The sequence below is a fragment of the Caloenas nicobarica genome, chromosome 3 (genome assembly GCF_036013445.1).
Source record: "Caloenas nicobarica isolate bCalNic1 chromosome 3, bCalNic1.hap1, whole genome shotgun sequence".
NCBI classification, from domain to species: domain Eukaryota; kingdom Metazoa; phylum Chordata; class Aves; order Columbiformes; family Columbidae; genus Caloenas; species Caloenas nicobarica.
Genome location: NC_088247.1, coordinates 42,373,439 through 42,387,104, shown reverse-complemented (window position 1 = coordinate 42,387,104; position 13,666 = coordinate 42,373,439). Strand labels below are relative to the sequence as shown.

Sequence of the window (13,666 nt, the reverse complement as noted above, 5' to 3'; positions counted from 1 at the left end):
TGAATTACAGTTTACTGAAAAAGTGTGTAGCCAATGATTATTCCATACAATGTTATAAAAATTATTCCTTTTCAAATACATACTTTAACAGGAAATTTTGCTAAAACATCCAAATTTCAAAGATTCCAACCATACCTAAAAGCAAAATGCTAACAACAGCTTATCAAAAGTTACATATACCTAATGTTGTGTGTTTTCCCCCTCCTTAAAATACTGACCACACACACTGAGCATTTTTGCTATTTATTACTTTTCAAGAAATTCCATTAATCTATTCAACTTTTGGTCCAGGGCTGAATGGTGCTATATGAGTCCAGAACTTGATTAGGGCTTTTTACCAGTAGTGTATAATACATATGCAAGCTAAGACTCACAACAGTATCTAGGTAGTCAAACACTTTTAAGTGTTTAGTTACAGTAAACATTCAGTATCAGTTTCTGGGGGCCCCTGACATCACCATTATACACATATACTCTCTGCACACTTCAATTCCTCATGAAGAGGGTAATGCTGTAAATATGAGTTAAAATATTGTGAGGCAGGTAAAAAACAAAATACAGGCACATATAAACACTGACTTTGGGCCTGGCATACAACATTGGGTCTCTACCTCTAGCTTTCTTCACAGCCACAACATGCTATTTCAAGTCAGTGGGAATTCCAATTCCAATGTGTTCTGGGAACTAAACCTACCCGAGGTTCCTACAATACTTTCCCCGTGATAAACAAGTGTGCTTAGAAGCTATGGAAATTCAAGGCTTTTTGCATATATAATTAGAACAAGGAGAAAATACTGAAATGAAATTTAGAAAAAACTTCCTTTGAGTGGCTTTGGAAACTTTCTCAACAAAGGTCAAAGTGCTTATGAGGGAAGACCAGACAATAACACACTGCCCCTCTAATCCAGAGGACACAACGGCTCCTATAAAAATTACTGGAGAGACAATTCCTTGTGTTACCAGCTCAATTCCCACTGAACCACAAATAAAATTCCTGGTCTAAGTCGTTCATGATCTAATGCCACCTATGTAGCTACACACACTCTGTAGTAGAAATCATGAATCCTGTAAGACTCTGTTGAAACAGATGGGAAATCTAGCAGTAACTTCCTCCAAATTAACAAACAGATGTTTAGAATAGATTACACAGGAAAAAAAGTGAATAAAGTTATAAACATTTTTCAGTTTGGAATAATACACTTGCGGGACATTATAGAGGGTTAATAAAGTTGTTGATACTATTCATCCTTAGGTTTGTATCTTTAATTTTTAGAATTAGTGAGATGAATGAGGACAATTTATAACTTTCAAAGTTCTGATTACGTATTGGCTGAAGATTCAGTAAGACATCATGTACATTTATATTCATTCTGAATTCAAGATCTATTCAATATCCTGAAAAGAAATGGAGATTTTGTTTTAAATAGAATTAGTCTACATGACAATTCTGAAGAAAGATACTGGTTCCCTGGCAAATTCCACTCCTGCAGTTTTGCAAACAAAACACTGAAAATGATGGAATGTGCTAAAATTCTGTAGCATTTACTGCTGCTAAGATATCTACTGGAAAATATCAGCAGCCTTACATGGAACTTGTTTCCTTCTTTGGGCCCCCCTACAAAGTGAAATGGTTAAGCAAAAAATGTTTCCCTATTAAGCACTGAAATAGTATTTAAGAGTGGTCAAAACTAGATGATAATTTGATGTACTTTCATTTCTGAAACTACTTATGTATACTTTGGGTTTAGGTAATTTTCATTACAAATATTTCTTCTTTAACTAGCACAACACACTAGTTAAGTGTGTTGTGAGCAGTTCAGACAGATGGATCAAACAGTAATGATTAGGCCATCAGAAAAACATAATATATAAGGGTGGGGGGGAGAATCAGCTACATAGATTCATATCAAATTCAGATTTTTTGCCTTTACTGAGAGATGGTCTAAAGTCTAAAATGCAAATACATGTATCAACTTGAATCCTTATGACTTCAACCCACCTGCGCCACTAAGTAAACAAGGTTTTGAAATGATGGTCTCTTCTACTAAACTGACTGCAAAATGAAAATAAAATTTACAAGATCTTTTTAATATCTTTCAAAGACAAAGCAGTCATTCACTATTTTCCTCAGTTGAATAGTGAAGTGCCAAGTTGCCTCTAAAATTCCATCAAATAAAACATTTTCTCATTCATTTTCTTAACAAAGATTCAACTTCTGCTTAATACTTCAAACTTGAAATTGATCCCTGTGAAAATACTAACAGTGTGTTTAAAAATACAAAGCATAGAGCAGGCAAAAGATACTTTGTAATTAAGAGGGAAAAAAAAAAAAATCAGTTCTATTTTGGCTTAGCCAGTATAGAGGAAAGAAAAGATGAACAATTAACTCTCTACCACAGTGATACTTCTGGGATAAAAATCAGATTGCAACTCACTTTAGGCCCAATGTTCTCTTCAGGTTCATAGGTTACAAATGATTTACAGTTACCATTTTGTACTTAGCATTCTGGCTTTTCCTGTATTGGTAAATATAGCCAAAGCATTTTCATGATTCATAAATACCTTTTCTAAAATGGCTTAACATAACTCAAATTGCTTTAGATCAAAGCAAATTTAAATAAAATGTCCCTCTGCCTCTTTACAGGAGGTGAAAAAAAAATCTCTGTATATCTGGTGCCTGTATGCCTGTTCTTTCACATTAGAGCTGTAAGTCTCCTCTTTCAGGTCACGTCTTTCACATAAAAGTGCTAAACTAATGCTGCTTAATGACAAATTAATGTCCATGAATAAAAAATACACCTCTAATAGCATAGAGTAATTTGCCATTACAATATCATCATTGGACATGCCCCTGGTTTAATACGATGTATTTAATTCATAACTTAATGAGTGATATATAAAAAGAGAGAGATGAACCCTGCAATTACATTTATGTGAGTCTGTCACCTTATTTGTAAAACCTTAGAGTCATTTACATTCAAATTAGAACAAATGAGTGATTTCACAAAGTGCAGTGATAAATGACCATTGCTGCACAAGACAGAACAGTATTTCCTGCGAAAACATTAACAGTTTCCTATTATTTGTTAAAAATTACAATGCGTATTGGCCAGTGTTGTGTGAATAATGACTTTTTTACTGATTAGGTCAGAAGACTAATATGGAGTAAAAATAAATAATTTTTCTTTTCATTTTTTCTGATTTCCGCTTGAATTTATCTGCTCAAACTGTTACGGACTCACACTGCCACCTGCTGCCCACGCCTGCGGAGAAAGGGCCCCAGCCCCGCGTTTCAGCTCCACTTCAGCCATTTGGCCTTTCAGGTTTCATCTCTTGCAATCAAACTAATTTTCCTGCCAGACTGCCAACCGGGCATGGCATCGAGGACACCAGCAGATAAGGGGAGCTGCGCTACCCGATTACAAATACTGCCATTTTGGGGTTCATGCATCTAAGTTGCCTCAATCAGTAAGGAGAATTAAATGCTAAAGACACTGGGTGGCAGGAAGGACGGGGGGACATAAAACATTAGTATTGATCAGATGGTAATAAAACCAAAGAAGAATTTTGTACACTAAGCATTCTGGGATCCGTCACCATCTGTTTACAGCTTTATAAGAATAATAGAAAGATTCCAGAAGCAGGAATCTCTCAGGGGCTGAGGGACAGGTCTGATAGAGGCCACACTGGCTAGAAAGACAACACGAGAAAGGCAGGGAGGGAAACGGGGAAGGAATACAGCTTCTGTGCTCCTTTTTAAAACAGACACCAAAGCTGCTCTCCCTTCCTGACAGAAGTTGCAAAGAGAAGGAAGATGTAGCAGCATCTGCCTCTTCGCTACTTGTGACCTCTCCTGCAACTGCCGCAGAAGATTGGCAATGGGTGTCCATACAACCAGCCAGACTTTGATTAAAGATTAAGGATGGGAGCTTTAGTCTTGCCAGCAATAGTAAACCTACACATCCCAGCATCATTTTTCACATGTCCATCAGCAGTTCAAATTCACCTTTGCCAACTATTACTTCATTAGGAAAAGCAGAAGACACACACACAAAGCCAGCAGGTTTCTGACCATACTTGTGCCACTTTTTCTAGCAGTTATCACCCCAGGAGCAGGATATCCACTGTCACATCACAGTTAAATAGCAGAAGGAGTATTACAGCAAGAACAGGATTCCAAGTGAGTGGATATACCATTGCTTCTTCACTGACACCAGCTGAAAAATGGAGAAAACCATAATTTTTTTTTCCTGAGTTCAATTCGAAGTTGGAATCCTTGCAGTGCATTCATGTTTCATATATATAAATCTGTATCTCTATAATATATCCGTATGTTAAAGAGAGAGGAGATAAATTCCAAATCTTATTTTTGAGCTTTGTACAGGAACTTTCTTAATGACTGTCAACAGCTGACAAGACACGCTCCTTCAAGAAACAGCAGGCTAGCACAGCGACAACAGGTCGCATAACACTGAGAACCAGCAAAATGCAAGACTATATTATTTCTGTCTACTTTGTATTTTTCGTATGGGAAGGTCACTCTTTCCAACATGTGATAAAGTTGGTGGACTCAAGTTTGATGGTGGTGGCTTTATAAAACACCACTCTAATTCTGGGCCAGTGTGGGGTAGAAAGTGTACGTGAAGGTACTTAAGATTAAAAGCTCAGTATTAGTTTAAAAAAGGCAAGCCTTGGTTTCTAGATGACCTTTTGATTTTCTTTTTCTAGCAGTTTAATTTGCTCTATATGAAAAACGCAGGAGCTAAAATTCCAACTGAGATGGGGGTTCTAGCAATACAAAGGTGATGCTCTCAATCTCTGGTGTAAGAATTAATTTATCTCTGAAAGACTGTATCTCGGTGAAAGTTGGGATTGTGCTGTTGGCACAGTTCCAAATGGAGAAGTTGGGTTTAAGAAAAATAAACAGCTTTGAAGCTCTGGCCCCCACCATATACACAAACCATGCACACTCCTTTTCATTCCACAGGCAGATTCAAATGTAGCTTCTTCCTTTTAAAAACAGTAAAATATATCTGTCAATAAACAGAGTCAAAAAGTTTAAAACTAGTAGAAGAAGAGATCCAGATCATTAGGTGCTCATACACCACAAAAAAAACTTGGTTTATAAGCCTAAATTGAACATTAGGGTCAAAGGTTAAAAATCAAGTGCCTCTACCCAGGACAACTTGCCTGCTTCAATTATTATCAAGAACTATTCTAGGAGGTCTTAATTTAATTATTAATCTAATTTTTGTATTCCAGGTCTGATCCTGCTCACTGTCTGCTTTTATATACACGAATTCAGAGCATACAGTACAGAAGAAGCTCCAAGAAAATTCCAGTTGACTGCTGCTGTACAGTGCTGTGTTTTTTTCAGGCTTATTTTAATCACTCAAAATGTTATTTTCAGCTTAAATTACCCCTCTTTATAGATGCTACAACCAACATCAGTAGCAAGTGGGCAGACATACCTGTGGCAGAGTCCTATCCACTGTAATGAAGTTTCCAAAAGGTAACCTAGTACATTTATTATTTAGCAGGGAGTTTAATGCAGTGAAAACTAAAGGGAAATTCGGCATCCAACTTTTAACTTCCCTTGACATAAAAACATTTATTTTGCCAAGAAAAAATTTTTAATAGTCAGGGGAACCTGAATTGCAATCAGGATCACTGGTCATGTTTACTATACTTGCTGTTCCTAGCTACTGAGAGAATAGGAAATTATTTCCAGCACTGAGTACAAGGGCAGCCAGCTAACACCACTGCTACTGTAGTAAGGCCGCAATGAACATGAAAATATGCAACTGTCCAGACAATAAACATAACATAAACAATATCCCAGACTCGGTCCAGTATGGAAACTTAACTTGTTCTTCACGAAATGTACCTCATCTGGCAGCATAAAGTTAAAGGAGCAAATGCTAACAATCCTGCCACGTCTTGCCTCTGAGCCTCAAACTAGTGGGCTGCTTTGGATAGTTCTGCAGCTTCTAAATGCCTCACTCATACCTATCACCTGGAATGTAACTCAGGAGGTATACGGAACTCCACTGAAAACAATAATACTGGACTTCAGAAAATACAGAAAAATCACTTAGCTTTTTAAGATTTCAAATATGGCCAGGTCTCTGAATGCCTGCAGAAATCAACCTCTGTTTTGAAAACTGATTACTAAAGCTATACCTAGAAAATATTTAGTTAATGTTGATCAGTAGAAGGAAATTCCATTAAAAACTTGTATTCTGAATAGCATTCCCCCCTTATTAAGACTCTTTGATTGTTGAAATAATTTGTAGTTTGAGGCTGTCTTTGTTACTGAATACATAAACAGCTGAAGAAAAAGACAAAACTACTTATATCTACAACCAGTTATGTAACTCAGACATATTTATGAAACAAACCTTTCTATGTTCTTTTAACACATTTATTCCGTTGCATAAGAATAAAGCCATCAGGTACCTTTCAGAAAAATATTTGCAAGCTTTAACGTGCAAAATGGGTCATCACAAACACACTAATACCACATTATCTACAGCTCCATTTAAGAAGTCCCTTCTCAGGCCTCTGTCACATTCAATGCCTTCAACTAGCTTTCTCTTGCCTTATCTATTGTCATAGTAGGACAGTTACGGTCCACTGGAACATGAGCCAGCAGTGTGCCCAGGTGGCCATAAAGGCCAATAGTATCCTGGCTTGTATGAGGAATAGTGTGGCCAGCAGGACTAGAGAAGTGATTGTACCACTGCACTCAGCACTGGTGAGATCCCACCTTGAATCCTGTGTTCAGTTTTGGGCCCCTCACTACAAGAAAGACATTGAGGTGCTGGAGAGAGTTCAGAGGAGGGTGACGAAGCTGGTGAGGGGCCTGGAGCACAAGTCTTATGAGGAGCAAGTGAGGGAACTGGGGCTGTTTAGCCTGGAGAAAAGAAGGCTGAGGGGAGACCCCATCGCTATCTACAACTACCTGAAAGGAGGTTGTAGCATGGAGGGTGTTGGTCTCTTCTCCCAAGTAGCAAGTGATAGGACAAGAGGAAATGGCCTCAAGTTGCACCAGGAGAGGTTCAGACTGGATATTAGGAAAAAATTCTTCTTGGAAAGGGTTGTCAAGCACTAGAACAGGCTGCCCAGGGAAGTGGTTGAGTCACTGTCTCTGGAGGTGTTTAAAAGGTGTTTAGATAAGACTTTTAGGGAGATGGTTTAGTGCTAGATTTAGGTTATAGTTGGGCTCTACGATCTTGAGGGTCTCTTCCAACAAAAATGATTCTATGATTCTAACAAACTAAAGTGTAGTAAGATGGTTAGTCTATAAGAAAGAGGACCTGTCTTATAGTCAAAATAAGATCTTGTTTTTTTCCGAGACAACTGAGGTGAAATGCCTTAAAGATCAGTTAATACAAAAGTCAGCATTGGCTGGAAATGAATCTGCCCCCAGTGCACTTCAAATCTTCTTTGAGAAGATCAATCAGATTAATTAGATCAGTAAAGTCTTCTTTGGTACCTTTGGTACCAAATATGCCTTGGAACAGACCTGTGTATAGGCCAGGCCAATTGCATTTTAAGCAAAAAAATCTTTATTGAAATCCTTGGAATAGTTACAGACCCCAGACAGAAGTATTGAGAAAAGATGAAACTGTCTAGAACTCCAAAAACTAACAAGCTGGAACATTTGGAGAAAAAGAAGAGCTGGAACAAGCTCTAACATTATAAGAGCAGCACTCCTACACGGGCACAGCCTGAACCAACCCAAACGATTAAAGACGATGCTATCAAATTAAAACTGTGTTGTTATTACGCAACAATAATAAACGACAGCTAGATCCCACATATTGTATTTCCTGAATTTATTCTAAACTAAGCTAAGTTTGTGATATCCAAACGACTCAAAACCGCAAGAAAGGAATTCACCAGTGTGGTAAATTAAGAACTCAGCAGCACTCTGGAACTCCAAAACATCTTCAGAAAGAAGGGGCAAGGATTATTCTCTTCCCAGCATCTGTATCATAGCATGTGAGGCCAGGTGTGATAAGACACCTCAATTCCTAGCTGCAGCAAGCCTAAGTGGCTTTAAGGAAGCCTTCTTTAACTACTTTGATTTTATTTTTAGATAGTACTGAAATAAAGCAATAGATATTTTTGAAGTTACCCAATATTATCTAGAACATAAACAGACATTTGATATAATTAATTTGGACCCTGAAAGATATCAGTCTTTATGTACAGCATCTTGTTGATCTCTGCTAAAAAGTCTTACACAACTACTCAAGGTTGATTACTTGCATGTACTGCAACTTGCAGAACAAACAAGACACAAATTCCTACTGTGATCTATTCAGTCTGCAAATCTGTCTCCAGACATGCCTTGTTGGAGTGAACCTGGTAAATAAATACAGTAAAAAGAGTAAAATACAGTCTAGAGCCCGACCTGATGTAAGCTACAGCCATCCCATAGATGTCCCTGCAGATTCAAAACCTCACAATGAGACTCTGATTCAAAAATACTTCATAGAACTACCACCGCTCTCTGTCTCCCAACATATATTCTCCTCCTTATTCCCTACCCTTCATCCACTCTACCTTATTCCCTACCTCCATCGCATTGTACATCTGGACACTGGGCCCCACTCCCTTGTCATTTTTACACGAACATAGCTCCAGTTACTCAGAGTGCAAAGAACTTTTTCACATTATTTGAGTAACTGCCTATTGACCATCACCTCCACAGCATTTCTACTGGTCTGTTAATTACAGAGTAATTTGGCAGCAGTGTTTGCTCACTCAAGGCTTGTTTTTGTTTTGGTTTGGGTGCTCGTTTTGTTTTTTGTTTGTTTGGGGTTTTTTGTTTGGTTTTGGTTTGTGGGTTTGGGTTTTTTGCTTGTTTGGGGGGTTTTTGTTGGTTTGGTTTTTTGGGTTTTTTTGGAGGGGGGGGTCTGGTTGTGTTTGCTCATTTGTTTTTAATCCATTAGCAGTTTTTTGCTAAATAGTTGACTATGCCTTGCACATCAAGGACAAGATCCAAAGCACTGCTAATTCTACAGTTGACTTTCCACTGCAGCGGCCTCAGGATCAGCAAGTATTAAGATAGTGCCAAGGAAAGAGCTACAAATACCTGAGGCTACTCAACAAAAATCATGGAAGATGTTAGTACAAGGACTTACATTGGCCATGTACCTGTTTCCTTCCTACCGTCCTCTCATGTCCCTACCTCACCAGCACTACAGTACTTGGCTCCTTCCCTGCTTTAATATTTCCCCCACCTTCTTTGCTGCAATGGTCTCTTTAGTTCTGTTTCTGACAAAAGCATGTAAGCAGTAGAGACATCTTCACACCAACTGATTTCTTAGGGGGACATTAAATACACTGTATGAATATCAACGTTAGACTTGTATGTTCTTTCATGTTACAGTAACCCCTTCCTATGCTTGCCTGACAACGAGTAGGCCAAATGGTTTTGTGGCTTATTTGGCATCTCACATTTCTTATTTCTCAAACTAACCATCTTTCACGTTACAATCCACGTCTATTTTCTCAGAAAACTTAAATCCTTCCTTACTTTCCTGAAAACAAAATTGTTACAAATTGCAGTACTCTACCAGCTCCCTGGACTTTCTAATCAATTTATAATGCACAAATTAATACCACCTTATTGTCTGAACATAGATTTGGAAGGCTTCCCTAAGGCTAACACTCAAAATACAGACTCTTTCTCCATAAGACACAGAGCCTGCAAGTACATCCTGAGGCTCTTAACATGAGATCCTGCATGCCTACGGTACTCAATAGCTCAGTGTGCTGCCACACACACTCAGACTCTTCAAATGCACTTATGCTGTTGGAAGGGAAGTGCATACGGAGAGGATTGTGCTAACGGGAATTTCCATGCCCAACTGTTGCTCAGATACAGCCAATGCACCCTATTTCAGAAACAATGCTGAAAAACTACAGAGAAAAGGAAACAGTTCTGTGGAATTGCTATTGTGATTTTTTTATTTTATAAGGCTTTTCATAGACACCCATCATAGATACCCCAAAAAAAGCTATGTTCTTGCTACCATTGTGAGCCATCTCCTATACAAGCCAAGCACAAAAATTACTTTTTTGGGATTCAGATTTTTGCCTCATCATGACAGCACTAATGCTGATATTATTATCAGCATTCTGGGCACGAGGCAAGTTGAGAATAAGGTATCATTGTAGTAAGCCCTGCCCCTTCAGTGAGAAGTGATAGTGCCCTGGAAAACACATCAATATTCTGCTATTCTGTTGCAAACACTTACGCATCTTCACAATGCTTCACAATACTCATGATCACAATAGGGAAATATTTAACATTTGGTGAACCCAGAGAATGCAAATTCTCTAGTAAAGAACTCCCATGTGCTGATACTAATCAGTGGACCATCCTTGTTTTCAGAACTGAAATGGACATAATGGATAGGAGGAGAAAGCACCTACCAAACTGATGCCCAAATTACACTCTAAATTCAAGTCTCCTGAGATCCAGTTTCTTGCCATTTAGGTTATTAGGAAATTAGGCTTGGAACAGAAGTTTACCAAACAGAAATGGCTGATAATCAGGCAGAGAAACCTCACCTGAATGAGATAGTGAGAACACAAACTGAGAAGTTCCAGCAGCTGCAAATGACTCCCAGCTGCCAAGACATCCTGTATCACCCCTGGCTCCAAGAGGATCTGTAAAGAAGAAAATGGAAGGTTTGTCATGTAGAACTCAGAGTAATTCTGGAAAATACTACAGGCCTTTGTTATTTCAGATATTTAAGTCAACATGAAGAACAGAAGGAGTAAAATTAAGCATAAAGAGAAGTCTTTGCAGGATAAGGACAGAGCTAATCTGAATTGCCCGAAGGATTTTTAAGCAGATTTTCCTGTGAGAGTCCAGAAGTCACATTACCCTCTAAATCCTTTAAAATGAAATGCGTGTTATTTATTTAAAAAGGAAACTTTTCAAAATAACAGAACTTCCTTTTGGTATCCATATACCTGGATGCTTCCATATGCACTGATGAATCAGGCCAACAGAACCAATTCAGAAGTCTCCAGTATTAATATTATTCAAGGCTAGGAACAGCCTTCCCATTCTGCATGGTAGCACTTCATAATTTTCCTAACCACTGTCTTCATTTTACAGAGCAAGGCTGTGAAGGCACAGAGTGAACATGCTGCTGGGGAAGTGCCAGAAAGGGCTTAGAAACCAAGACTGATTATCCTGTCACTTGCTCACATGAAACTCCTACTCATTTCAATTAAAATCACGCACAGGCAGCAGCCAGGATAATTGGGCCTCAGCTCCTAGCCTGCTGTCTTGGGGTCAGCTTGTTAGAGAATCCCTTTTAGGACACAAGAAAGTCTTTGGGAACACAGACATTGGTCAAATTCTTATCAGCAATCACATTACAAACTATACAAACTCATATTATCTAAATGTAAGTGGTGCAGCATCCAAGAAAAATCATATATTCCTGAGAAAAAATAATTTTTCCAAGATACTCAGTTTATTCAGAGTCTTATCCTTGTATTTCCTCTGGCAACTCTGGTTTCACACCACATGAGGTCAGTCTCTCACTGCTCCACAGGGAAGAAAAGCTTTTTTCAGATTCTTTTTCTTCTGCCCACACAATTTAGTTTTATCTTACAGCATCATTTATACATCTCAAATGTAGTGGAGTAAGGAGGACAGCATACAAAAGGAAAGACACTCATCTGCATCTTTTGCAGTTAAACTGGTTTTGAGGGAAACTAAAAAAAAAGAACAGAAACAAACATGTATGCATTTCTTCAAGCAAAAACACAAATTACCTCCAAATAATGGATATATTAGGAACAGGAAAGAAGGGGATTGTTATTTATATAAAAACTCGGTTACATTGAGTTCTGTCAGTGTCTGACATGCTTAAAGCCTGTGCAAATCACTACATATATTCATACTATGTTTTAAGTGAATGCATATGTAACTTACATACTGTATAAAAGTTCTTTATCTAGCCAGAAAGACATGTAGGGATCTCAATGTAAATGAAAATCAGGCCCAGCACAATCCAGGTTTTTGACTGGTGCTAATGAGGCTACTATGCATGATGAGACATAGTTCAATGGAAAGCTAGAAAGGATTTCAGTTACAAAAATATCTCCAATAGGTATATTTAAAAAAATAAGCAGCACTGTTAAATATTTTCAAGTGAGAACTCAAGGTCAAACTGACAAAAGAAGCTCGTTTAGACCTTTCAGTGTTTGTTATTCAGACATCATTTCCACTGAGGAATTTGTCATCTGAACTGATGTCATATTACTTACTAAATGCCAGCCACCAGCTTAGCATTATTAAAGACACGATATGAAGAGAACAGGAACCCTAAGCAGATTACTGCCTTGTAGACACAGACAAACTATATTTAACTGTGATAATATTAATGTATTTTAAAGCCACAGCAATCCATTTACAAATAATACTAGTAGCATTATGAGATGAGAAGCAGGACAAGAGGCAAGGAGGCTGAGTGGTTGCTACCTAGAGGTGATTTGCACAAAGTCAGCAACAAAAGTTCATTTTGAGATGGCAGACTAATATTTCTTACACATTTTTCCATTTCTTACAGCTTTCCTAAACCATGCAAGATTTATTCTGCTGAGATAACACATTCACCTTTGTGTTTCCCACAATAACTTAGGAAAGTCTATTTTGCCTCTTCCCAAGACTTTTCCTTAAATTGAACTGAATTTTTATTCAATACTCCTTTGGGTATAGGCAAAAACACTAATTCACCTATGCTAAATATTCACCATCAGCAAACTGCATGCTGGGAAATGCACAAGAAAAGGAGAATAATAAGAAAGAAGAAAATATTGCAAGCCTTCCTTCTACTGAAACTGAGGTAGTCGACAATTATTACACACCTCTTAGCTTCTATGCATTCATACAATTACCTGTTTTTTATTAATTACCAGCATAGCTGTTTATATGCTAAATAGGCCATCCAGCTGAATCTTAACAGTAAATGCACATATGCACACCACAAGTACACACAGTGACTTTCCTCTGCCTAACCCTCAAAAAAATAGCTCTGAGGTCTTCAGAGTGATGCTTATTGAAAATTAAAGATAGGGAAACTAAGATCTACTTGGGATTCACGCCTTCAAATTTCATCACAAATTATTAGGGTGAAAACTAAAGCAAGCAGCTTAATCATTTTCCCTATTCCATCCTCAACCCAAGGGTTACAAGGCATAATTATCAGGGCAGAAACTCTGGAGTAATTTGGAACCATCGACTTCAGATAAACTTTGCCATCTTCACCAGTGAAGGATGTGCTTCTGTATGACACATGACATCCTAAGACTTTAAGACTGGTTTCTGTGCTATTTTTATATTAATTATATGCAATTCAGATATTGCACCTGGCTGCATCTTACAATCAATCCTCCATTCAACCCTTATTTCTGAGGGTTAATTCTCATTACGCTCTCAACTTTTCTGTGGCCCATGAAGCTACCGCAAAAAAACAGTTTAACAACCTTCTCCCTGTATACAATGGGCAGATCTTGCAGACAGCCCGAGTAACTTACTTTCCCAAGCCACCAGGTCTGACATACGGCTCGTTTTCAAACCAATCTCCTTTGTCAAGTTCTTTTCCTCCTCCCCTGGGATGACTGT

At 38.1% G+C, this 13,666-nt stretch overlaps 1 protein-coding gene across 5 annotated transcripts in view; it reads right to left on the bottom strand.

Moving 5' to 3' along the window:
• Positions 1–13,666, bottom strand: part of KLHL32 (kelch like family member 32) — a 118,774-nt gene that overhangs the window by 51,612 nt on the left and 53,496 nt on the right. For all 5 annotated transcript variants that reach the window (XM_065631084.1, XM_065631088.1, XM_065631085.1 and 2 more), the window contains exon 5: positions 10,591–10,689. In XM_065631084.1, the coding sequence (XP_065487156.1) occupies positions 10,591–10,689 (99 nt within the window). The remainder of the gene's footprint in view (positions 1–10,590; positions 10,690–13,666) is intronic.